The sequence below is a fragment of the Pezoporus occidentalis genome, unplaced genomic scaffold (genome assembly GCF_034315485.1).
Source record: "Pezoporus occidentalis ecotype Australia unplaced genomic scaffold, CSIRO_AGI_Poc_V1 ctg58, whole genome shotgun sequence".
Classification (NCBI taxonomy): domain Eukaryota; kingdom Metazoa; phylum Chordata; class Aves; order Psittaciformes; family Psittacidae; genus Pezoporus; species Pezoporus occidentalis.
In genome coordinates, this window is record NW_026915921.1 from 3,490,689 (window position 1) to 3,518,019 (window position 27,331).

Consider the following 27,331-nt stretch of genomic DNA (forward strand, 5'->3'; position numbering starts at 1 on the left):
TTATATACATTGACATTTTCTCCACTTTTCCCACGTTTGAAAGAAAAGAAAAACCCAACACATTATGTTTCCATTCCTTCTTATTTTCTAGTTAACATCTGTGCGTGTTATCCAGAAACCTCACCCAAAACCTTGAAGTTATCTTTTAGGTAGGCTTGGCCCAGGCCATTACATACAGACCAAGTCCTTCACTTTGTATCAAGCCTGGAAAGCAAAACTGATAGTACAAGACAGGTTTAATGCAGCTGAGGACACACATAAAAGTATTCAGTCACAGATGCATTTTTCCAGGGTCTAGTGCCTGCCTGCCTGCCCAGGTACGTTCCCTGGCAGAGTATGCCAGAAGCTTCTGTAAGCTGTCACACATCTCATCAGGCAAAGCCTCACTGACAGACAGTGCTGTGGGAGAATTTTGTCACTCAGGAAGCATGATGCTGTTTTCTTTTTCTTTTTCTTTCACATAAGAACAGTGTTGGAGATGGAATGTAGGGTGAGCAACAAGAAATCAGCCTGTACCGCAAAATGGAGTTAAATTGACTCGGGGCCAATGGATTGCAATATCATCTCCTACAAGTGACAAGCTGTAGCTTCAAATAAAGACCAAGGAGTCACACTTACAAGAGATCACAATATGCTTAATAAGCGTTAACCACTCTGCAAAGGCACGAAAGGGACAGTATTATACTTCTTGCTTGTTTACTACAGAGAGCACAACATGATTTACATGTTTACACTCAGGAGTACTGATGCCATGGTTCTACAGGCTGTGTAAATTGCACTGAAATCCCTGCAAACTTCATCTGCCATTCTCAAATTAAAACTTCATTTTTGCTACTGTTTTTGCAAGTGTAGTGACTTTCGTATTATTCATGCTCTGGCTCATCTCTTCCCCAAACCATCCTTCGCATTTGTATTTCTGCACATTCCATTGCTGTAACCTGGGTGTAACCTGCTGTAATCTGTGTATAAATCATATTGTGATGTTAATCATAACCTGCTAGATTTCCTGTCACATGCAGCAGTCTGTGATATTAAAATGTATTTGTTCTGACCCACTTCCCAAAAGCTGACTGCTGACATGAGAGAACAGTCCCTGATTGTCTCGCTGCAACAAAGATTTCTTTCATCCTCAGCCATTGTTCCCTTTGATGTTATTTCATTCTTGCTGTTTTCAGAGTTTCCCTGGGAGTTTTATTTGATCATAGTGCATTTAGGTTTGTAATGGGTAATTGATGTCTAAGTTATAACTGCTGATGCAATATTTATATTCTGCCCACAGTGTGAGAGGAGCTTCGCCTGGAAGTTTACTGACATCTTGATAGTGCTATGCAGACATCTCAATATAGTGCTACGTTATTATTTCATTACAGCTGCTTCACGCTAATTCATTATTTATAAACACGTGTACTTCTGGCTCAGTGAATAGTTGGCAATTTATTTCCATACGCAGAATCTCATTTTAAGATCCCAGCCTGTTATTCTTCTGGAACTGCAGACCTGACTTATATTTCATTTACTATCAATGTCATACCAATACAACAAACAAAGTAAGGTGATAGAGAGGTAACACTGTCACAGGCACACACTGTTTTACAAACACAAGTGTGGTTTATTTTGGCAGCTGTCCCAGAACCAGTAATTCCCAGATATAGTAGCTTTAATGTCAAAAACTGTCATAACACAGATTTGGCATTAGACATAAAATTAGACTAGTTGATGTCTAATTACACGACTCTAATTTATGTTGTTCTTTTGGGGTTTGGTTTGGTTTGTTTTCCATGAGATAACCATTTAGGACATTTTTAGAAGGATTTGAACAACTAATAGTATAGCTGGCTCAAACTGACTAATTGCTCTTTTAAGTTTCACTCCAAGCTGTTGTTTGACCTAAATGTCTTGTGATACTATGTCAGCTTTGAACATGAAGCCAAGGGCCAACCTTGTAAGGTTAAGCAGCTATTTGAATTTGTGGTCTTCTATATTCTGGATTAGAATGCAAATCACTTCTGACAACTGGCTGAAGGTTTTTTCACAAGTATTTTTTTTGCTCAAGAGAAAAAGGTTCTGCTTCATTCCCTGTGCACAAGTTCTGGTTTCTCTCCCTTTTGCTGGGCTCTCCATCATGAAGATTCTCTAAAATATGACCCCTTTCCTGCTCAATTGGCAATGACCTACAACGCTTTGCAGACAAAGATACAGAGGCCTGTGGCATCCCCACTGTTGGAAAGTTCATAAATATTAGAATGAAGCCCTTCAGCTGGACATCCCTTCCTACCCAAACTATCCCATGATTCTATGGTGCTTCAAGAAAAGTACTAAATAAAAATAGTGTGTGACCACTCTGCTGTGAAACCAGGTCTTAAAATAACGGTTTTATTAATTGAATATTACCCCAATTGGATTCCATCAATTTTGAAGTAATGTAAAAAAATGAAGAGAGGAAAATGCCTTTTGATGTGGTTAACTTCATTCAGATACACGGGGAGGGAAAAAAACAACTTGATATGGAGCTACACCAACTTCTGCAAGGGTATGTATTTTGTCCATAAATCTCCAGTATCCTTATCATACAGAAGCACACAGTCAAGTGTAATGCTAATACCTGTTAACGAATATACACAATGTTGATTGCTGTGGTTTGGTGCTTGCTCTTTTTCCTTTACATGAAGCCATATTCCCTTACATGTCAAGGGAAGATAATGAACATATATTCCCTTAAAGGATGAGGGTGCATTTCTGATAAACAGGATGGTTAGGAATTCAAGATAATGAAGATTTTTTTTTTTTTCCAATACAGTGCAGGATGGATGAATGTATCTAAGAAACAAATATAGTTTAAATACTCAGAGACAGTAAAGTGCAGTATAAAGTCTTCCATAGCACTTTCTAGATATTATTAGTGGAGAAATATACTGAAAAGTAAACTTTTTTGCCTCACATAAAGTTTTTAAGCTTTTCCAAAAAAATAATGATGCTCTTAAAAGACTTCAGGATAACATTGAGGATGTGAAGGGGGAAGCAGGATCATCAGGATTGCCAAGTGCCAATTCAATTCCCAGTAATGACAGAAGAGGTGCAAAGTGCTGACAGTTGAGAGGCTGGCTTTTCAGCCTTCTTTGCAGTGGCTGGACAAGCTGATTGCTTTTAAAAATGGAATTAAAATCAAGAGATGACTGCCTACTAGTCTGAGATTTGGGCTAGTAACAAGGGACTAAATCTGACAGTGTCCTGCTGTGTGTATCTCCCTGTTTTCAGGATAGATCAGAGTCCTGTCAGCTGTTTCATCTGTGAGATTGGATGCTTGGTTTAAATCATTTAGTGTAAGCATTCTTGCAACTCTTTCCAGATGGTTTCACTTTGACTGTGAAGCCAGCTCTTCCAAAGCCAACTTCCTTAACAGAAGAGACAATGTCTTTCTGGAGAGCAAGGATAACTTAAAATCCAACAGAATTCAGAATAAACTCTTCAACTCTTTTTACCATAGACCACTCAAACACTGAACTGTGATCTGTTCCCAAGTAATGCTGATGTCATCTATGATTACTCCCTGGCTCATTGGCTAGAGTAATGGGCTCTTACCAGTGGCAGAACATGACTATTCTGTGGGTCATGGGGTCTCCTAATTAAGCTTATGGCAGCTAGCACTGTCTTAAACAAGGAGAATTTTGGAGTTCATGACCTGTTTCTTAGAGTGGCCCCTAAAGTCTGGTGCTATAAGCATTTGTGTAGTAACCTGGGCTTTGAAGTTGTTTCTGTGACTGGTAGGCAGAGCTTCCAAAATCCTCTTGTGCCCATGGCTGTTTCATTTTCATTACATCCAGTACTGATTGCAGGCCCACCAACTTCAGTATAACAAGTTATGTTTAATTTAGCTTTTAAAGCAACACTTCTGCCTAGTCAAAGGCTTACTAGCATCATTCAAGGATTGTCCTGAACTCATGATTATATGCAAAGATAGTTCATGGTTAAAAACACATTGCAGGGATGCTAGAAGCCAGATCTCTCATTGGAATGAATGCAGAACAGGCAAGACATCCATCTGGTTCACAGCCCCAACTGAGGTGATCTACATATTTCTACTAGTGAGATACGTAAGATGCATCCACACATGGATATTCATGCATCACCTGCATCTTAGTGAAGTTCCACAAGGCCAAATGCAACTCAGCTGCATGCATCAGTACAGCTGGGGAGCTCAGGAGAGCTTTCAATGGAAAATGGAAGACTGCAGGATGGAAAACAGGTGATAAAAATGCTTAGCAAACATGATGCTAAAGAATCAATGATGCAACTCCAAAAGAAAGTACAGAAAGAGACAGATAGCAGTGTGGCACTAAACTTACAAGTCACCAGTTTTAAGCAATGACTAATTAGAGTAGGAGTGAAGGAAGGGTGGAATCTGATAGAGCAGTATAAATGCCTGAGTGACACAGAGAAAGTGAATAGGGAATCAAATTATTTGATGTTTGCTATTTCTTCTATGACAAGAAGGAGCAGGCATCAAATAAAGATAGTAAATAGGAGGATGGAAGCAAAAGCCAATAGCTCTTCACACCACACATAGTTCAGCTGTGAAATCCCTCTCACAGGATGTTGTAGTTGCTTGAAATGTTCATGGGCTCAAACAATAATGGGACAAGACAATGGAAGAAAATCCATGGAAGGTTCTTCAATACAAAGACCACGTATCTGGCGCAGGGAGTCCCCTCAGCTGGTAACTGCCAGGACTGGGGAACTGGGCTGGACTGTCTGATTCCATACAGCTGCTCTGAGTGCGGGTCCACATACTTGCCAATGGCAACAATTATCTCCAGGCGTTCTGAGTTTACACTGACAAAGGACCACAATTCCCTATCAAATCAGGACGTGTAAACACTGCTACAGGGCTTATCTCACTTCAGTGACTGGTGCTGAATAGGAAAGGTCAGCAGGTTTTTATGATTACAACTATTACTTAAATTTTAACTTTTAGATACCTGCTGCTGGAAAAGAGCACAATAAGCACACCAATATACATCCACAGCAAGTCTTCATACCCTATTTCTTCATGCTGTTACAGTAACTCCAAGTTGCCCTAAACCCCATCTGAAGTCAGCATCAGCGGAGCTGTGCACTACGTTTACCTGACTGTGACTAGCTCCTTCTGGGTTAGAACAGATGTTTAGGTATTTTTGAAACATTATTTCCCCCAGAACTACAACAGATTTTCAGACTGATGAAATACTGAACAAGCTGGCTTTAATAAAACACTGTGCAGCCTTGTACTTTCAAATATGAAGGATCAGTGAGGGTTCACCTGCTCCAGCGAGGACTACCTTCTCCCCTGAACAACTAGACTTGCTGCCAGACACCCTCCGTGAGGTGCATCGCTGCCCAGAGCAAAAGATGAGCCGAGGAATGATGCAAACATCCTCACCATCACTCTCTCGCCCTCCTGGGGACATGCTACAGCACCTGTGCACCAATTTCCCTTGCTCGAGCATCATGCGAACCGAACACAAGGTCGGGCATGGAAAAGCAGAGGAAGACCTCAGCCCGGAGCAAGGAGATGGATGGAGAACAAGGTGAGCTCAGGCTGCGGCTCTTGAGGCGGCGAGGACGTTGCTGCTGTCGAGGACTGGAGAAGGGGGGGGCTGCAGCAGCTTTGCCCGCAGAAGCGGCAGGGCCGAACCCCGCAACGGCCGCAGCAGGGCGCGGGGCTGCCTACACTTCCCAAGGTGCCCGCCGCGCCGCTCCGCGCCGTTCCGCGGCACCTGCCGTCAGGGGCGGAGCGCGGCGGCGCTGCCCGCTGCGGGCTGCGCGGCGGTGGCGGCGGGCGGGGATGGTGCCGCCCGCGGGGGCGCGGTGACGGGCGGCGGCGGCAGCGGGAGCAGCAGCGGGCGCGGCGCCTACTGCGCGCCATGAGCACCGGCACAGGTAAGGGGCTGCGGGGGGCAGCCCCTGGGGTCCCCTTTGTGCTTTGCGAGGGGACGGTGTCCCTGCCCCGCGGGGGTCCGTCGCGCCGCTGTGCGGTGCGGGCGGGGGAGCCGGCTGGACACTGCTAACCTAAACCCGTATTAAATACGCGAGTGTATGTGCGCGTAGCCCGGGGGGAGCTGCCGCAGCCGCGGGCGCTGCAGGGCGGCAGTTGCTGCGGCTGCCGGGACCCTGTGCGGGGAGCTCCGGCTCCGCCGCCCCGGCCCCCAGCGTCTTCCACACCCCGGCGGGGACTCCTCGGGACAGGCTTGGCCGGCCGCAGCCATGGGGACCCGTGTCTGGCCTCCCCCCCGCCTCGGCGGCACCCCGCAGCAGGGCTCGGGGGTGTCTGTCTCGCCCCGGCCCCGCGGTGAGGTTGGCTGGGAGGGTGCTGCTCGCTCGCTGCTCCGCACCCCAGGGGTGGGAGCTGCGGGGCTCTTCAGATGGGGGTATCTGGGTTAAAAGCTCGGGCTCTGCTGCTGGTGGTGAAGAAGGTGAAAATCGCGGAGGTTTCGCGGAGCCCTAGGCGGGATTTGACACCCGGAGGGCTCCAGTTGCCCGGGGTGATACAGGAGTAATTTACCCTGTGATACAAGCAGAATTTGAGAACTGACTTGGAAATGTGTTTTCCGGCAATTCAGCGTTCATCTGCGTGGTGAGGCAGCGGGAGGTGGTTACTTCAGAGCGCAGCTGGTGGCAAAATATTACAGTCCTTAAGGCAAATACAGGGTTGTGTTTAAGGGAAAGGGGGAGGTTTTGGGAGCTGATTGTGTATTTCGTTTCTGAGGGTAACTGTAGCTGCTAAATATACCCTCTGCCACAACAACAGGGACACATTGAATATCTACAATTACGTGGTGGTTCTGTATGTCAACATGCTTAATCATATCACAAACTCACAGCGAGCCAAATGGGAGCTTAGCACAAACAGCGAGGAAAACAAGCTCCCTGTTAGAGCAGTGTGAGACCTGGGGTCAGGCACCTGCCAGAGACCTCAGCTAAGAGTCTAATTTGGCATTTCTTAGGTCTGCTGAAGGTGTAGATGGTTCTGTGTGTGCCGATCATCCACATTCCCACAGGGTCTGTAGATGAAATGCCCTCTCTGGGGAAGTGTCCAGGCCAAGGCAGGTGCCCATAGTTGCAGGCGAGAGCAGAGTAAGTGTTTCAGGGTGTATTGAATCGTGTGCTGGGAATCCTGGGTCTGTTCTCTGTCTTTTAAGAGAACAGAGATGGTTAATGCAGATGGTGACATACATCTGCAATGGAGATGATTAAATTCCAGCACAGAATCCCATCCTCAGTTATCCATCTGTAATTTGGAACTGAAGAATATGAAATACTGTGAAACATTTGAATTCCGTTGTGGTAGAACTGAGGCTGGTAGAGGAAATATTAAAGTCCAAAGTTGTATTTCTATATTATTTAAAAAGCCAATCAAATAGTAAAGTTATAAACCCAGTAGTAGACTTAGTGCATAACAGGCTAGTGCAGAGGAGACTTGACACAATTCTATTGCTGTAATTGCACCAAACATGGTGTAAATGAAATAGCAAAAATGAACAGTGCCAAGATACAAAAATAACATCCTGGGAAAAAAGGGAGTGGAAAAAAACCCTGAGAGTTCTGCGCTCTCATCTGAAAGAATAACCGGCACTTTGGGGAGTATTGGATTTAAGTATAGGTTTAGCGCTGATGTTCCCAAATTGTGATTTTTTTTTTTTTTGTATGTCCATGTGGACATGTAAAATTATTTACAATCACTTTTAATGGTAAATCAAACATGAGAAGCCCACATCTATTCTGCAAAATCAATGGAAATTTTCCATTAACATCAGTGGGACAAGTATTATATAGCAAATTTAATGCCACAATTTGACTAAAATCGTTGTTTCCAAAAGGTTTATACCAAAATTACTATGGAAAGGCTATGATTCAAAAGTTTGGTGCTTACAGAAAGATGTTTCTGGTCCTGCAAAGAAAATAAGGGTGCAGCGTGGTCACACAATCAGCCCCACACACGGTTCAAGTGATTGCTGCACTGTTTGGTAACCCAGGAGAAATACCCGCTCTTCCTGTTAATCTTGAGATGGAGTAAGCTGTTGTGGGTCTGTGCTTGTTGCGCCAGAAACCTTTGCTCAGGCTATGTCCCCTCTTCTGCTGATGAAACATATCATTAGCTATCTGTGTCAAGAGGGTTTCAGGATACCCAGTGACGCTGCCTTGCTGTTTTAACTGTAAGATTTAGAATTAGATATAGAAATGCTTAGATTTGGTAATCATGATTTCTTTGTCATTTATGAATACAGGTAATATAATTTCAAGTGGCTCAATAGTACATACTTTGAACCATTATTCCACATTAATGAGTTGCAGACCCATGCTATAATTTAAAATGTAGAAAGCATATGATCACGTCGCATAGTAAAACAGTGCAAATGAGTTACTACTGTAGTGATAGGGCAAGAGGTAATGGGTTCAAACTGAAACGGGAGATTTTAGGTTGGATATAAGGAAGAAAATCTTTACTGTGGGCATGATGAGGTGCTGGAACAAGATGCTCAAAGAAGTTGTGAAAGCTCCATCCCTGACAGTGTTCAAAGCCAGGTTGGATGGGGCTTTAAGCAGCCTGGTTTAGTGGGAGATGTCACTGTCCATGGCCAGGGAGTGGAACTGGATGAGCTTTAAGGTCCTTTCCAACTCAAACCATTCTGTTATTCTGTGTTGTAATTCTGAGTGTGATTTTCCTCAGCTGCCTTCCATACCATTGATCTTGGCTGAAACTGTTCCTAAGAAAGACCCTGTTCAATGCTTTTTATGCTTTGGAAATTTACATGGCATGGCTGTGCTTTTAGGATTCTAAATGTACTTTTGTATGTTTATAATATCATTATCAGTCCAATACTTCAGTTCTTTGTCATCTTGAAGTCATAGCAGGAACAATAGAGGAGGTTTAAAATTTGAGATTGATAAAACAAGGTTCCCATCAATTCCCAGAAATAGGGTAAGATGATGCTAATTACATTGTAGGTGAATTATCTTGTATTAGGTTAAATTAAATGTCATGACACAAATTCACATGGCTATTTAGTCCTTACAGTATTAAAGGGAGAATTTGATGGCATGGATCAGAGAACAGCTAATGGAGTCTCACAACACAAATGGAGCAGGAAAACAGTGATTCTGGTTACAAAAGAGGTTATGCTGGTTGGTCACAGAGTCCTGCTCTGCTTAGAAGCTACTTAATTCCTTTTCAGTGTTCACATACAGTTATGCTGATAGGAATCATCTCTGGAGACAATAATATGACTGTTTCAGACTGCAGTATATATTCAGTTAGATACAGTGTTTTACTTTCAGCCTTTCATTTTGGACACTAGGAGAAGAGAGCATTGAATTTCTAGATAGGAGCAGCAAGGTCTCGACTTGCTTTGGAGTTCTCCAACTAATGAGCATGTGCAGTCCTCCAGGTTTTGTAATTAAGCAGAAGTAAAACTACTTTATTTCCTTGCCTTCTTAGCCATGTTTCCCTGAACAAAAGGAGTAATGCCACACATTTCCTGATGGTATTTTCTTCCTCTGAAGTTGAATTGCATAGACTGTGTATGGTTTCTTAGATTGTAAAAAAATAGGAAGTCGTATTTTAGGATTATTTAAGAGGTTTTGATTGAAGATTCTTCTTTACTGCTCTTTAGAAAAATATTATAACTCAGTGTATGACATCTGTTATATGGTGTCATGTTCTTGGATTGTAAGAATGTATAGCACAGTTACAAGAGGATGAAATAGGTCAGAAGAAATAGGTGATGGTACATCAGCTGGTAACTCTGGACTGCCGGACATCCTGGCTGCCACAGGCCTTCATGTGCTGCCCCAGCACTGCAGCAAATCCTGCTGGTTCTGCTTTAATAAAACAGAGCAGTTATTTGGCTTTCTGAGCGAGGTCTGTTTCTTGCCAGCTTGCCTGTTTGCAGTGCAGCATCTGTACAGTAGCAAGCACCTCTGTGGCTGATGTCTTTACGCATCTGACTGCTATCGCAGTACAATGTTCAGGTCAGTGTACTTTCATTTTTCCTTCTCAGGATGTTATGTACTTAATGCCTAATAACCAACTTTGTCATAAAAACATAGAGGGTTAAAGAAACAAACAAAGGTTTGAAGTATTATTTAAAGCATGGCTACTAAGGCTAACTTTTCCCTGTCTTGCTGCCTTCTATGCAATGGGCTGGCCAATGTTCAAGGAGAAGTGAGGAAACCCTGATTTTAGTTTTGCCTACTTTGATGAATCATCCCCACTCCACACTACACATCTCACAGCAATGCAATCACATCTCCCTTGGCTGTTGTTCACTTTTAAGCTCACCACTGCATTTTCCAGTCCTGCTAGTGGATTGCTGGTGCTGTTAACTCACCTTTGGACCTTGGGCTCTCAAACCAAGCATACAGCAGTCACAATAATGAATTAAACATATTTGTGTGGAAATGGGCTGTGCTTGGGGCTTTTCAAAGCAGAGCTGGGGAAGTGCCTGGATGAGAGAGCCAGCAGAGCTGTGTCTCTACACAAACCTGGTGTCAGGTGCAGGGCAGTGGATGGGCCCTTGAGATTACTGAACAATTTGCTGGCTCGCTGTCTGCATCCTTAAATATAACCTTAAGGAAAATATTTCTGAATTTAGATTATTCCGTGTGTCGAGATCCATTAGCAATGTGTCAAGGTCCTTAACTGCTATCGTCTGAAATGTTGGGATGTTTTTTTTCACAGCTTATTAGTTGATATTCATGCTCTGAAATCTAGATGGAGCATTGTTTTGCATGAAGCACAAGTATTTATTTTTCCATTTCGGAAAAGGCATGTGAGGGGAATATAAACTCCATTCAGTGAATATTTCTGTTTGCTTTAGGAGCCATTTTTTCTCCCTTTCTCTGTAAAAGCAAGTAATTATTCTGCTGGCATTAGTCAAATTGATCAATAACTCTATTTTGGAGATTCTCCTATAGGACAAGTTGCTTGACCTGTAGTTGAAGGAAAACAAAGTCTAAATGCAGTTGGCCATGAAAAATAAACAGTCTTTAACTGTAAGAAATCACTTCTGATATTTAAAGAGACTTTAATGTTCTTGTAACACAGATGATTTTATTTTATTTTTTTTTTTTTTGCTAGTGTCATATGTCAGTTGTTAGTGTATAGTACCTACTCTCAAATGCAGTGGCCAGTTGCTTGGAAGATTTCAAGTCGCTCTTCTGTCATTTCATGGGACACTCTCTAGTACTGGTTTATTGAGGGAAATAATTGGATATAGTATAAACGTGGAGCACTAAGCATGCAGTTGTTGTGTTCATAGAATCATAGAATGGTTCAGTTTGGAAAGGACCCTAAGGTCATGTAGTTCCAACTCCGTGATGTGGGCAGGGACACATCACACCAGACCATGTCACCCAAGGCCCTGCCCAACCTGACCTTGAACGCTGCCAGGGATGGAGCATTTACCATTTCTTTGGGCAACCTGTGCCAGTGTCTCATCACCCTCACAGTAAAGAGCTTCTTCCTAATATCTAACCTGAACTTCCCCTGTTTAAGTCTGTTTCAGAAGATGACAAAGTGAAATTGAATCCCTGTGACATTGTTTGTATTGTGAAATCCTTGGTGAAGTAGGAGTTAGTTTGATCCATATCATATGAAGAAGAAGCCACAGAACCTGTTCTGCTCAAAAGTGTCATGCAAGAGCTTTTGTCACTTTAGAAAATAGGTCATATACATCCTTCTCCTCACAGGGGACTTGAGGTTTCATGTATAGCAGGGAATTAATACATAAGGCGGTTTATTAGTTGATGTCTGAATAGATACTGGGATCTTCTCTGCTGAGGAACGCTAAGTAGGACTAAATGAATAGGCAGCTTTATATGCAGTGATTAACTTGGAGAGTTCACAAACCATTTTGGTTTTTTTGTCTTGACTTATTTTTACCTCTGTCAGGATAGTTTATTGATGTACATTTATACATCACAGATTGCTGCAAGTATTGCAGTTTAAAATTATGCCAATGCTGTAGAATTCATGAGAAGTATTCTTTACAGTTTCCTTTTTATTTTAATCTTGGTTACTTTCATTTACTTGGCTTTGTTTACAAATCCTTTACCTTTCTTTTCTTCCTTATGTTCTCAGTACTGCAACTTAGCTGGGACCTGCAAGTCAAACAGGAATTTCTCTTCTTTATGTTGTAACAGACTGCTGAGGATTTTTGGTAGAGTTCAGCTGACAAGTTTGGCTTTATGGAGTCTTGATGGGTTTGCACTGGTGTTTCTTTTGGCTTTGCAATACCAGCAGCATTAAAGCAACCACTTGGTTACAATTTTAGATGCAACACACATACAGAAGACCTCATCTTTAAGGTTGCATTGTGGAGGGCACTGAGACCAGAGGGAACCATGTAAGTGGGCTGTGTTGCCACTGTTACCTTTGATGATCGGAAGACAGGAATGGAAAAAGGTTTGCAGCCAAATCCCGTGACTGGGAAACAAGGCAATCAGGAACAGCTGGGGCTGCGTATGTACTGCGAGTTGTAGTGAGTGTCTGGCAGTGACTCCAACACCTCACCCCTGTGACTTGCACATATGCTCTCTGTTCTGCTGTCTGTTAACCTGGCTGTAAGTCAGGCTCAGAGACTGCCAATCGTAGGGTTACTGCTCATGGTCTGAGCCTCGGTGTGCTCAGCATCTCCTGCCCTGCTCAGGCTAAATGAAACCTTGCTTTGGAGCAGCGACAGAAGTGTGCCTGAGTGGAGGTGGAAGGTAAATACTGGTGATGACAGAGCAGTGTTGGTTTGTGTGCTGTCTTGAATGTCTTCATGACTAATAGTGTACATTTGAGTACAGCCTTTCCACCCACTTTGTCAACAGAGTCCAGCCCCAAATCCTGCCAGGGTTCATGCAACGAGCATGGTGAGAGGAGCTGCTGTGTGCATCACTTGAGTGTGTTGTGTAAAGAGAGGTCTGCTTTTGTTCCATCTGGAGAATATAAGGCCAAGGAAAGTTGTTGTGGTCTTCAGCCACCTGCCATGAGTTGGTCCTCTGGGCTAAACTTTTCTGTAGGTATCCAAAGCCGTCCTTATGCATGACTGCAGAGCTTCTGTTGAGCTGCGGTTAATCTTGGTTGGTTTATGAGGCCATTCACCAACCATTCTTCCTGGCCTTGTTTTGATAGCTCAAAACCAGGAAAAACTAGTGTCAGCTTCATATATGAACATTTGTAAGCTCTCCTGCATCAAGCTCTGTGGATAAACAGGATTTATGCACCACAGATCTGCTGAACAGTTGCCTAAAGATACAGAGTTCTGTGAGTTATGAATATGCAGCTGCAGAGCCCCACCTTGACTCAGAGTTTGGTGTGAACATCTGGCTTCTCCGTTCACACTGGGACTTTGAGAAGTGTTAAGCATTCATCACCCACGGGTGAAATCACTGTGAACTGCGGAGTGTTTTGTCACTCTGAAACCAGGACATTTATTTATGTCCTTAGTACAGAATTAGATGTTAACATTTGAACATCTTTATTCTAGCCATAGCTTTACATGGTACCCAGCTAAGATAACACGCATCTCAGAGGCTGTCTTAATGTCTTGTTGGCTGTGAGAACACCAAAGGTTTTCTAGCATCTTCTTTAAGGCTTCTCTTCTTTGTGTTTCAGTTTGCTGTATGATAGATAAATTGTCATTATTTCAGATCATAATACTGTCTATACCAGCTCAGAATAAAGGTCTGTGGGGCTCAGTAGCCTGTGTCCAGCTGTGCCCATTGTCCTGACCTGGAAACTAATGGTAACAGTGTCTAATTGTGACTGTCTTGGTCTTGAATGTTTTCCCAGGTGGTACTAAGAGATGCATCATCTCAAATGCTGAATTTTAGCTCATTTTTGGTTGTGTGGCCTGAATGTCATTGTCTGCAGAAAGCCAGCTTTACAATAAACTTCTACTTGTATCTTAATAGAGCTTAATATCTTAATAGAGCTTCCCAGTTAGGCTGCTACAGATTTGATTGTGTCTATATTATTAATTGGATTTGACCTAACAATAAAACCTAGGTTGCACTAAGAACCCTTAATTCCTGTTTTTCTAAACTTTGGGTTAAATAATCTGCTGCATTTTCAGGAAACCTGCTGAAGTGATAGGCACCCATTTCACATTTCTTTTCATAGCTCTCTAATTTTAGGTTATGATATGTCTGAGTTTTTTTACAAGGTCAGGGTTGATTTTCTGTGGGAATAATATGGCCACTGTCCTATAAAGAAAGTGAGGCTGACATTAGGGTGATGCTGCCAGCTCTGAAGCAATGCTCGGCTGGGCTTTCTGCATCTTGACTCTGAAGCACATAAGATCTACATAGATCTAGAAGCGTGCCATAGTTGTGCCCATTTTAGAAAGCAGCAAACAGCATAAGCTGTGAATTTAAGTTGGCAGAAGCAGCCTGGCTGCTAAGCTAGAGCTGTCAGGAACTGCCATAATGTTGGTTGGATACTTTCTTGATTTACCTGTCCTGTTATGAAATAGAAAAAGGCAGCTTCTGAGAGCCTTTCTCAATATGAAGGTAATGAATTTTTTTTGAAATATACAAGAATGCTATATATTGGAGGTAGTCTCAGCTTCAGTCTTGGTAATGGTGATCTCATACATGTGTTTCCTAAGGTCAGTTATGTATTTGATAGAGTGATGGAAACTTTTTCTATAAACTGTTTGCACTGTGGACATCAAAAAGCTCACTAGTTTCAGTTCTGAAATTCATCTTTAATTCTAATTATTTGTCTAAACTATTTTTATGACATTATCTAGGTTATGAGTCAAATTCAGTTGCTCAACTTAATCTTCTACCACTTCCCTGTATAACTGGTTGTTTTCAACTCAATACTGAGTTGTTTGCAAAACCAGGGCTGTCTTCCCTCAAGACAATTAAAGATAATTTGTTACTGTGAGGGTGGTGAGGCACTGAGAACAGGTTGCTCAAGGAAGTTGTGGATGCCCCAACCCTGGCAGTTCAAGGCCAGGTTGGACAGGACCTTGAGCAACACGGTCCAGTGGAAGGTGTCCCTGCCCTTGGCAGGGGGTTGCAACTAGGTGATCCTAAGGTCCTTTCTAACCGAGACCATTCTATGATTCTATAATGAACCTATCACTTCTCCTGATAGTCCATTTCTGTAGTAATCACTCTGCTGCTTAGAAAATGCTGTACCGGTTTATATATATATATTTCTTTAATTAAAATTGTTTTCTATTTTCTCTAATTGAACCTATTTTTCAGAAGTGAACTAGTGAATGGTGAATGTGTTTTAAGGAATTGTGCATCCAGTGTTGGTTACAGAGAATTTAGCAGTGGGTAAATAGCAAACCTTGATGTGTTAGAGCAAGCTTCCTATTCTCACCCTGCTCTGTGGCTCCGTACTGTGGATCTGGGTGGCAGGTCATGACTCGTGCAGGAAGGCAAAGGACTGAAGTTTAACCAGCAGCCCCCGTGAATTTCCTAGGCAAATTAAGGTAGTTGTACTGTGGAAAAAATTATGATATGGAAAGAATTTCCACTGCATTGATATTATGGTACTAAGAAGAATTAACAGTTACCAAAGAACCTATATTGGTCACAGGCTCTTTGGCATTTCAGCTTGACAGCTATGTATAGCACTTGAGCAGGAGGGAGGGAGGACTCTGGATGGACATAGAGCTACACGTCCAGGAGAGCTGTTGTACTGACCTGTAAACAAGGCACCCTATATGTTTCACTCTTTTTTGTCTCTAGGCAGAAATCTTTTCTGATGCTTCGGAGATGAGCATTGCATCTCTCTGTCAGCGTTAAAGACTTTTTGTCAATGTATTTAGAGTTTTTGTTGCACGCTTTAGGAATCCTAAAGTTTTACAGTGTAAAGAAATTGTTGCAATAAAAAATTGGGAAACTCTTTGAAATACAAAAAATATAATGAATAGGGTACTTGCTGTTGTATTCCCCGTATTTCATCTGACTGTCATTTACGTTGTTGTAAACTCTAGGGAGGAGATGCTGTCTCCAGCTTTGTGTACCGTTTGAATGTATAAACAACCATACTATTTTTAGTCCCAGGCTGAAAGAGATCATCATCTCTTTAGGAAAATTCTGCCATGTTCTGCAGGAACTCCTTCCTTTTTTGGTAGGATGTGTGACTCTCTACGTTTATGTCCTCCAATATCAGGATTTCTCTTTGGCAAAATTCTACTATGGTACTCTTGGTACTGCATGTTTGAATAAAGATATGTAGTTTTTTAACAGCTTTTTTGGTCAATTGACTGCAAAGCTCCCACAAGAGAAGGGAATGTGGTTGTACACACAGGAGAACTCAGAAGAGATTTGTGACTTTGGTAGGATTAGTCAAGAGGAAAAAGAAACTGGAACATGAAAGCCTGAATCAAATGTTGTATCCTTTAGGTCACTGGGGTTTCATGTGTATAAGGCTTAATACATTTTTGGTTATTTTTGGCATTGGTGGGAGTGGCCATGTTCTTTTGTCTACAAAAATAAGAAAAGAAAATTGAAGCTTAATTTGTTTGCCATTTCCCACTAAGTTTTGAAAAACAATATCTGGTCCTTAGCTTGTTGAGTGAAGAAGGGAGGGAAGAGTTGGGCTTGTAAAATCCAACTGCAACAAAGCCAGTTTCCTGCTGTTAACTCCATGCCTCAGGCAGCCTAAATACTCCCCCCTCCCTGCTGTTTCTTTCTGGATCATATCCATGAGCAGATTTCATTCCAAAAAGAAATCAGGATTGGAACTGATGTCACCCACCAGATAAGACTGCACGTGTGAAACGCACACGTAATAATAATTCCATAAGAACCTAACCCTGGAAAAGGTTGGGGTTTTATTTTTACGTGGTAGGAAGAGGCTCCATGTACTGGCAGCCGAGCTGCGAACGTGCAGCCCCACCAAGGAATCTGTGCAGCCCACAGTGGCGCCTGTCCCTGCAGACCCCTGCCAGCAGCTGCCACTGTCACTTGCCAGTTGTTTGAAGCTCTTTGAAGGTGACGTAACATGGCAAAGAGATCACATGCAGCTCCTTCCTCTAGAGGCAGGCTTATGTTAATGTTTCCCCAAAGGCCAGTGTTACAGATATGTGCAGAAAGATGTAAAAACCCCTGCTCTTCTCTCTGCTTGCCCATCTCCCTTTCCCAGCTGGGTAGTTGAACAGGGAAGGAGGTAACTTTCCCATTTTTCTATTTCTGCAGCTTTCATCAGTCGCAGTTGCATGAACCCAATAGGTAATTTGGAAAATATTTGTGATCCTTTCCATATTAGACCGATAACACGTCAGCTTTTGTATCCCCTGGTGAGCTGAAAGGTTAGTTATTGGGGTGAAGATTATTTCAGTCCTGAGGCCTTGTGCTGAGTCAAGTTTGTTTACTGGGTACATCTGCCTAGATAAAGTGGACCTACTCCAAGCCACACGTAGCACTTCTGTTCAAAAGACATTGAAACAACCAAGTGCATCTTAAGAAAAAGTCTGGCCGAAGTGTGCCAGACTGATTGACCCCTGATGCTCTCTGTAGAGAAGTATCAAGTTCCTATATTCATAGGTTCATTGAATGTTAGGGTTGGAAGGGACCCTGAAGACCATCTAGTTCCAGCCCCCTGCCATGCGCAGGGACAGGTTTTGATCATTTCATCATTCTGGAAGAGTGTAACCATTGGTATGATTTAATACTTGGGGGAAAGAACATCTCCATGATCAGAGCAGTGTCCACCAGGGACCAGCACAGTTCTGGCTGCATTGCTAAACCAAACCCATTTCAGCTTCTGTGTTGTTTGAAGGCTTTTTCCAACTTTTAGCCTTTATTCCAAAGGTGGCTCACAATGGGTTGCGCCTGCGCTTGCTGTGCATATGAGTCATTGCAGTCTTGTTTGTGAGGGGAGTTATTCTGACCACCATCATGTTGAACGGGCCTGGTGTAAAGAAAAATGCAAAAAGGTATTTCTTCGCAGGAAGTCCTCAATATCATGCAATAGTTGGCTCTAACTGGGCTTCAAACCACAGAAGCATATGTTTCAGAAGCTAGATTTTGAAATATCTATGTACTCCAAAATTAATATTTTATATTATAGTTTATTTTAAGAAATTCAAGTGGTTTATTTTCAGAGCTGTTGACATGAAGCCACTGATGAAACAGCAGCCAGCCCTGAAGCCTACAGCCCCCATAGGGAATGCCTGTCAAAATGTGCCCTGGCAGAGCATTAGGGTAAGACACTGGCACATTAAATTTGTCTCATGTGTGCCCAGACAGTCTCAAGAAGCCAGAAGTACTAATGCTAAGGATGCTGAGTTATCAAAAGAGTGCAGCTACATGCAAGAGGATTAATTTTGCTAATACATGCTTACAGTTCGTCAAGCTAATAAGGTTCCGCAACATCCGATGCAAATCCACAAAACAGTTAAATTTAGAAGGCGTTATATTGTGCCTTTAGATTGACATGGACATTATTCATGGTTACAGCGTGGAATAGCTCATTTGTAGCACTCATTGTAACGGTTTAAAAGTTATTCTAAAATTGATTCCTGAGATGTTTTTGAGATGAACAGTTTTCAAATTCAGGACTAGATACACTCTGTCCTGTGTATAGCCCCACTGAAGCACAAGGAACTATGTACTGATATAAGAAATAAACTTCAAGCTGCAATTATTAAAAGCTGCCCCTTAATTAGAATTGAAAATTTGAAGATTTTTTTTATTTAAAAGTTTGATTCAAATAAGAATATTTTAGATTTCAGAGATTTTTACTGATAATATTATTCAGAGACCAATTCCAAGTATAGCTTTGGTCAAGTTTTGGCCAGGTTGGGCAGAGCCTTGGGTTACATGGTCTAGTGTGAGGCATCCCTGCCCATGGCGCGGGGGTTGGAACTGGATGATCTTAAGGTCCTTTCCAATCCAAACCATTCTATGATTCTATGCTATTCTTTAAGGTGGAACCCCTCAGAGCCCCCTCATTTATGAACTGTTGTGCTGCAAATTATTAACAGAACAACTAATTCTGAAAGGTCACATCTTGTTTATGTCCTTTAATGCAAAGGAATTGTAGGTAGAATATGCTAGGCCATTAAAGTATTTGAGAAAATAGTTCTGTTCATTCAGTTTGAAAAAACTAAAGGTGAAATTAAGAGTGCACTTAAATGTAGGTAGGAAGCAAGAAAACAGGGTTTAGTTTTGATTTTAAATGAAATCCATAAGCAGATATGTCTAGAACAAAATTATAGAAGACTGCTGTAGGTTGCTGCAGTGGTACATTAACATATTAAAAAATTTAGTGTGACACATTTCCTACATCAGAATTAAACAAATAGCAGCTTAATGCATTAAGTCATTCTAGTGACATCTGCTCTGTCAGTTGCCTACAGGCTGGACAGTTAAGTATTATGGCAAAAGATTCATGAATGGATCCAGCAGGTCAGGATTTGCTCCAAGTCATGAAAGTCTGGAGGCCAGTTTTGGGTCCCTTGATACCAGTCACATTGGTGACATGCTTTGGGACCCTGCCATGGTTTGGTAGGAGATGCTTAGCTGCAGGCATTGTCACCACCGTCTTATTTCCACCACAATGTTGGTAAAATCAGTGGAATGAAGGGGCCATTTCTGGTGCTTCCAAGAGGGATATCACTTGCTGTGGGAGTCTTATTTTTTTCCTTAATATTTTTCCATGTCATTGGGGTTATATCGGTGAGTGGACCTGCCCTGCTTACTTTATCTGCTCTTCCCAGCATCCTGGGAAGGTGGCTTTGCAACAGAACTTGTGTCATTTGCATTTTTACTGCAGAGTATTGTGGTGTATCTCTAGGACTTTAAATGATATTATGTTGTTTAAAGAAAACCCAAACCCACTGTTTGAAAGAATCAGTTTACCAGATAGCGTACAAGCAGACGCAAAACCCGTATGCATGTCCCTGAGATCTGTCAATTAGGCCATGTACACACACAAGAAAAGGGAGAAATCGCAAGCAGTAGCGTCTATAGTCATAAACCAGGATACAAGTTGGAGCGTCTTTTAAACTGTTTAAACTTTATTTAAACTTTTAAACTATTTGGATTTTATATTGTTCATACAGGAAAGGGATGAGGAAACCTTTCAGAATGTTAAAAGCCTTTAACTTCTTTCTGCAACTCTGACAGCTAGAACTGAATTAAAATAAGGAATAACAGATTGCTGCATGATCACTTATCTCCCAGTGATGGTACTTAATTTAAACCATCAAGGCTGTGATGAAAATGTGGGACTTAGCAATACTTCTTACATTGAAATAAAGACTTACAGAGCTCCCATGTCAGGGAGTCAGCAAAAATCCAAATGCAGCCAGATTAGTGGTGTTAATCACACTGCCTGTTCCTTATATTGTGAGCAGTCTGTGCAGGGTGTAGAGGCTGGAAATGAGATACCTGTGCAGTAGGGTCTGTGGCCCAAGGGATATATGGTTAAGTGGGATTGGTATTTACTGTTACAACAAAATCTCCCCTTCTAAAGCAGTTGCAATGTTGAATATGCAACTTCGTAAACCCCCTTGTTTTCTTTGTATGTTTGGTGTACCGCTAGATTTAAAAAGACAGTGTGGCTTCTCTGCTCCGCTGAGACATTTTAGTGGGGTGTGGACCAGGGTCATTGTATGTCTAATACTTGGTTTGTAGAATTGTAATGAAATTCCTTCTGAATTCTCAGGGTCAGTCTTCAGGCCAGACTGCTGCAAACCTGCACACCCGTGATTGATAGCACTGTGAGACATCTATTCTGATATTTATATCTGAAAAAAAGTCATTCATTTTTTTTATACATGAGCACACCTAAAATTAGCTTCTATTCTGTTCGAACCCAGTGGTCTAAAGCTGCATGTTCAGGTCAGAAATGTTGGCAGATCCAGAGAGAAAAGTTTTACTTTATTACATATGGTATGTCATATGATGAAGGTGGCCTTGTAGAAACACTTGGATGGGCAAAGTTGCTGCAAGTTAAAGACGCTCAGCTGCACTGAACACCATGCCACTTTTGATAGATGCTAAATGTGTGTTTAGAAGGCTAACCTTAATGACCCTACTTTAAAATGCATGCCCTCACTCACTTGTGATGATGTTCATGTTAGAGAGGGATGTTAGACAGAAGGTCTGGTTTACTGGGATGAAGTGGAGCAGGTCTACAGGCAGGCTGCCTGTATGGTCAGAGGCTTAGTGTATGAAGAGGAACTGCGGGAGCCAGGCTCCTTCAGGAGGCTGAGGGAGAAAATCACTGTCTTTGTGTCCCTGCTGGTGGGCTATAGAGAAGATAGACCTAGATTCAGGTCCATGGCAAAAGGATGAGAGTCAACACCACAACTGCTTGTGACACCATACGTTCTGATTAGATAAGAGAAACAAAATTTCCGAGAATGTGGTAAAGCCCTGGAGCAGGCTGTCCAGGGAAGTGGTAGCCTTCTATCCTTGCAGGATTTCAGATATGGCTGTGCCAAGGCCCTGAGCAACCTGATCTAGTTGGATCCATGCTGATCAGGAGGCTGGACTGGATGACCTCCAGAGGTGCCTTCCAACCTAAATTATTCTGTGGTTCTAAATATAGCATGTGAGAGTGCTAAACTTGACTGTGGCATGATTAAAATTGTGCTTAAAGCTAGAGCAGGACAGCAATGCAGTGCTTTTGGGACTCAAATGCAGCACTTCCAAAAAATATAGACACATGCATTTTCAGTGGAAACTCAGTTATTCTGTAGCATAACAATATACCAGCTGAGAGTTACATGGCTGTTTTAAAACCATAGCTATGTCTTAGGGTGTGCGTGATGCTTAAATGTACTTTGTGAGGGGTCAGATTTAATTCTCCAGGTCATAAACTGAACAGCTGAATGGATTCAAGACTTCTATTTCCCATTCTGTGACAGATAATTAAAAGATTTAATCTCTTGAACAGCTGACCTGAGAATAAAGACAATACATTTCCAATATTCTGTAGATTTTCTGCAAAGTAGAGTACTTAGCGTCTCATTTTTAATTTAATATGTTGTTACTATAACTAGGACAATTTTAAGATAGTGTCTTGATTTAAAGTTGAATCTTGGGACCATTATTTTCTTGTGGACTGAATGTAAAATATACAGTGAATTCCTGTATAGGAGAGGTATTATCTCATTATTATAAAAGTGTCTGTAAAATGATTATAAAAGGTGTTGAAGAAAAGGAGCTTTTTTAAAGGTTAGAGCAATTTCAAGTTTTAAAAGCTACATTTTCTAATCATGTCCATACCTCATCATACAGTCAATAAATGATTGATGCATACCAGCATTTAGAATTAACCCATAAGCATTAAAGCCTTTGAGTAGGTCTGGGTGTATTTGAAAGGTTTTGGATCAGTGCTTAAAGTAAAATAATTGAATCTTGCTGTGTGAGTAGAATACACTTTAAAACAATTGTTATAATTCTACCTATGTACAAATGTAATCTCAGTGATTGAAAAGGGAACATACAGAATGAATGAACACCTGTTTCTTAGTAACTTTCAGATTGATTATAATTAGTTTATTTTCTGTCTTTTCCCAATTTCTGATAATTATTAACAGACCAAATATGAAAGTGGGAAATCTGTCAGTCTGCCGGTGGGTCCTTGGGGATTGCTGCTGTAGTGCGATAGTGTTGGGCACATAGGCTGCCTACCTGGGCAACAAAGGGATGATTTACAGCAATTTTACTTTACCCTTCCCTGCTGCTAAGTGGAACTCACAACTGGAATTGGCCTAATCAGTTCATAAATAAGTGTTGATTCCATTTATATAGGTATATCTGTGCTAGCAGGCTGCCAGTATTTGGTCTGATGGCATGAATTAGGTGATGGATTTGACCTGCAATTTGAAAGAACATTAAATGAAGGCTTAAAAAAAGCAAATTGTAAAGCACAGCAGAAAATGGTCTTGAAATAGAGGTGCAGGGATTATGCTGCTTTCTCAAGTGCTGTACTGAATGGCACTGTATTGGTGGTGTATTTATTAATAAAGATATTATTGGTATCTGTATAGAAAACCTCCATGACACCATCTTAACCGAAGAATATATTAACAAAAAATCATAGCTTTTTTAGATAATAATAATCACAGAATGGCACAGTATTGCTCCTTTTTCACAAATAGTTAGCTAGCATTTGGGCACTTTTAATTATTTTGGTTAAGAGGAAGAATTGACAACAAATGCTGGTATTCCTTGCTAAATTACTTCTTAAGAACATGAAGAAAGGCCAGGTTTGTTATGAACAGGAGGGCAAAAACCCAGGAGGCAATCTCCTGATTCAGAAACACCCTTTTCAGCTGTTTCTCCACTTCAGAGAGCCTGTGGCTCTGCTCTTCCTGTTGGGATTAGTAATCAGTGGGTTTTGCCTTTCCCCTGATCCTTCTTCTCTGTCCTCAGGACAGTACCTGTGTTTGCCAGCAGTTCCCAGGTGTTTCTATGCAGAAGTTTTCTATTGTTTTATAAACCTTTCTCTAAAAGAGGTGGGTTTCTTTTTCTTCTTTTTCACTTGTTCTGTAAAGTTTTGATATGAGTCTACATGATAGACTCAGTTTGTGTGTTTATTTAATATTCGTTTATATCCTGTACTTGTATAATCAGAATCTGGAAATAAGAGTTTGTAACATGGTGGGAGTGCTTATTTAGAAAGAGACTTGTCTAATTTTAAAACCTTAGCGATTAAACATGTTCCATTTTTATTCTACAATGCCACATAATGTTAATTCTTGCCCAAGAGCAAGCTTAAACCCTTTTATGTAATATTTTTGCTTTGAATAAAACACAGTTGCAAATTGTTTCATACACAGTGTTCTTGCTAAGTGATTTTGTTTGGGTATTACTTTCTTCTGATTATTGCTGTTGGCATTTCAGGAAACAAAAGCTGACACCTATAGACATACAGAGTAATTATGATCCTTTTGTGGTGTTATCTGCCAAACCCAACAAGTTAAATGTCTATGAAGGTCTTTGACTCTCTACATAGAAGTATTTCAGTTGAGTTCAATACAGCTGAAATACTTCACTAATATTTTTTCATTCTTTATGTTCATATTGGTGTACACTTGACCAGCATGAACATCCAAAATATGAAAGACTGTTAATGGATTCATGTCTGCAGACAAAAATCAAAGAAAGAGGCTAGAAAAAGGTAAAATATACAATAATTGGTGTAATTCACAATTAGAAGCTCATAATTATGTAGAGATACTCAAAGGGGGGAAATAGCACAGAAAGGAAGAAAATGGTACAATGTATTGCTGAAGTAATGGGTTGACGATACTGAAGTGTTCTCAGCCTCCCCAAATTGTTAGAGTATCTGGCTTCCCAAACCCATATTTGTTTAAAATGGTTAAACACAATTCTCAAATAATTTGACATGGGGTGTTAGAAAGCTGTATTTTTCTGTTCCTAATGAAGGATGAGATTTTCACATGTTTGCAGGGCTCCCTGCAAACTCCCACAAGAAGCATTGATGAGGAGGATCAGGAGAGCTGACAGCAGAGTGACAGTGGGATCTAAGAGATTCAGACATGGTTTGCATAGGAAATAAAGAAACTCACAATCCCAACAAGAATTTTAAACAAGCACAGGAAGCAGTGAGCAGTTATGTGCTCAGGTTTGAATTTATCTCATCTGACTTTTGCTATCTCAACATTAGGTGTCTAGCCTGAGCTAGTCCAACACTGAGTGGAAAGGAGGCACTTCCAGAGTTCTGTGCCAGCCTACAGTGGCAGTGCTGGGCTTCATGGTGGAAAGTTTCTTCTTTTTTATGATAGCAGGAACCTACTTTAACTGCTTGCCTAATATCTGGATGCCTGGAGTTAGGCGAGATGACTCCCACCCTAAAAAAACAGGGAAGGCTGAAGTTTCACCCAGTCTCTGCATTTGTACGAAACTCATGTTTTCATAGAGTTAAGAAGTGGAAACTTGTTCCTTTGATTACAACTGCTGTTGGAAAAGATGCCACGTTAGTCTTCCTCACAGTGCTTTGGAAATGTAAAGCTGTCTAAAAGCATTGTTGTTATGAAACCAGTCATACAGTGCATGGTGTTAAAGCCTCTTTGCCTTGGGTTGTCAGCATGGTGTCAGACAGTGAAACCGTGACATGATGAGGGTCATCAAGCTGCGTGGCTTGGGGCATAAGTGCTTGTCATTCCCATCTTCCAGACTGAAATTCAGACCACACTTTTCAACTTTTTCAGCTCAATGTTAGAAGAGGGACTGAAATCGATTTTCTTGGTTAATGATACAGGAAAGTATTACAAGTAGACTAGCTGAAAGAGATGGTACTGATTTATGATTGACAGTATGAATAATGTTGTGAGAATGAGTGAGTCTGGAAGCTAAGTCAAATTAAGGGTTTCTGCAAGTCACAGTAGCTAATTTAGAGACTTAGCCTTTGGTACCTAACCTCTCATAGGCTTGTGTAAGCAAGTTGGTTAAGCAGCAAAGATGATTCCTGAAGATGTCTCATTTTGCACAGCCCCAATGACAGTTGTAGCTAAAATCATTACAAATGTAAAGATTGGATCACATTAAGGAATTGTTCCCAGTTCTTTGCTTATTTAATGTGTTAGCCCTTACTGTGTCATTTTTCTAGCTCTTATGTAAGAAACTGTATTACTGATACAATTCAATTGCATCCTATAGTTTTTCATCCCCTCAGGACCTCATTGGTGTTTTCACAGAGTTGCATATCATGCCTTGAATATAAAATTGATGGTCTCTTCTTCCAGCTTGATCAGATTAACTTCATTAGACTCTGGTTTTCCTAGGTAGCTCAGTGCTACGTTTACATCTGTGTTTTAAGAGAGTACCCAAAAAAAGCAAAATAACTTTTTGAAATTCAGGCCTGTTCCTAGGTAAACACTGTTAAAACCAAAGGTTCGGAAGTACAGATACTGATAGTGCAGTGCAGAAAACTGAGTCATACTAGAGCGAATGTTGATTTCATTCATTACAAAGCAGAATTGTCCTTTTTAATTCAGTGAGAGCAGGGCTGTCACTCTAAATGATAGAGAGAAATGGCATGCCATAGAAAGGGTATTTACTGACTGAGTCACCATTTGTTTTATGACTTTTTGGACGAGGAGGAGAATTATCTTTGCTTATATTCTGGTTTTGTAATAAACACTGGAAATGTGGTAGTGCAGATCTCTTGTTCTTTCTGTGTGTCAAATTGAAGTGAAGTTGGGCTTTCCTCTCATTAAAAACAATATTTGTGTGATACGTAAGTAGAGAAGAGCCAGACTGTGTCGTGATGCTCCTTTTGTAAATGGTCTGAAGTGGGGAAGAGTAAAAAGAACTCCCATGTTTTGCAGTGCTTCAAAACAGTAAGGGAGACTTGCTGCCTCTGTCTCCATGGGAAGCCCCAGGGCTGGTGGAAGAAAAGTGTGAAGAAGGGAGATGTCCAGGAGCAGGATCTAAAGTGGGGAAAGGAGGCATCAAGTTGGGTCAGGGAGGAGCATTTGTGGGGAAAATGGAGAGAAATTAGGGATAAACAGGGCTGGTTGCAAATAAGTTGCCTTCTGGGCTGTGTCCTCTGGCTGAGCCCAGCACTTTGTAGGCAGTCTGTCTTGCCTTAAATTGTGTGTGGGTTTGGGGAGGGGGGCTTGCATGCTTACCAGGGAGTGGCACCCAGCCTCCTTGCTGGCTGTGTATGGGATGCATCCCCACATCTCATGGTTCCCCAGGTTTGTCTGTGGAGAATTTATCCTGCTTCTACATATTGCCAACAGCAATGACCAAAACCATACATGAGCAGTTATCCTTGTGGGGAAGCAGAAGGAAGCTTGAAGTAGTTAAGGAGAAATGACTGTGAATACAAACAGCCTCAGAGCTGTGCATGCAGCAAGAAGGGGATGCGGTAAAACATGTAGTGTCATGAACTGAGTCCATGAACCGGGATGGCTGTGTCAATGATGACCCAATAGACCAAGTCTTGCTTCAGCAGCATATAGGTCAAGCAATAGCATCCTACGTTATTGTGGTCTTAGTAGGTCATTTGAATTGGCAGGATTATTGACAATTGGAGCAACTTGCAGCCAGATGAAGCTCCCTGTATCCTTCCCCTTGTGCAGAGGAGGAGTGACCTACATCTGCCCAGTGGGGCTGCCAACCTCCATGTCACAGCAGCTCGCTAGGCTTTTCTGTGTTAAGCACAGAGATAAAGGCTTCTCTGAAGACAGAGGAAAATAGAGGTTTTGTAATGCTTTTGCAGAGCTAGCTGGTGTTCACTGGGCCTTGCCTACAATTTTAGTCTAATTGTATTTGTTGCATGAAATGTGAGGACTTACCAGGTTCACTCCCAGTGAAACTAAAAGCCAGTTTAGATTAAGAAAGTACACTA

General features: G+C 41.5%; 1 protein-coding gene across 18 annotated transcripts in view; it reads left to right on the forward strand.

The window, feature by feature from the left end:
- The first annotated feature begins 5,740 nt into the window (after positions 1–5,740).
- The window catches only part of ABLIM2 (actin binding LIM protein family member 2), a 134,843-nt gene continuing 113,252 nt past the window's right edge, over positions 5,741–27,331 (forward strand). For all 18 annotated transcript variants that reach the window (XM_062638765.1, XM_062638767.1, XM_062638770.1 and 15 more), the window contains exon 1: positions 5,741–5,916. In XM_062638765.1, the coding sequence (XP_062494749.1) occupies positions 5,901–5,916 (16 nt within the window). In that variant the 5' untranslated portion in view covers positions 5,741–5,900. The remainder of the gene's footprint in view (positions 5,917–27,331) is intronic.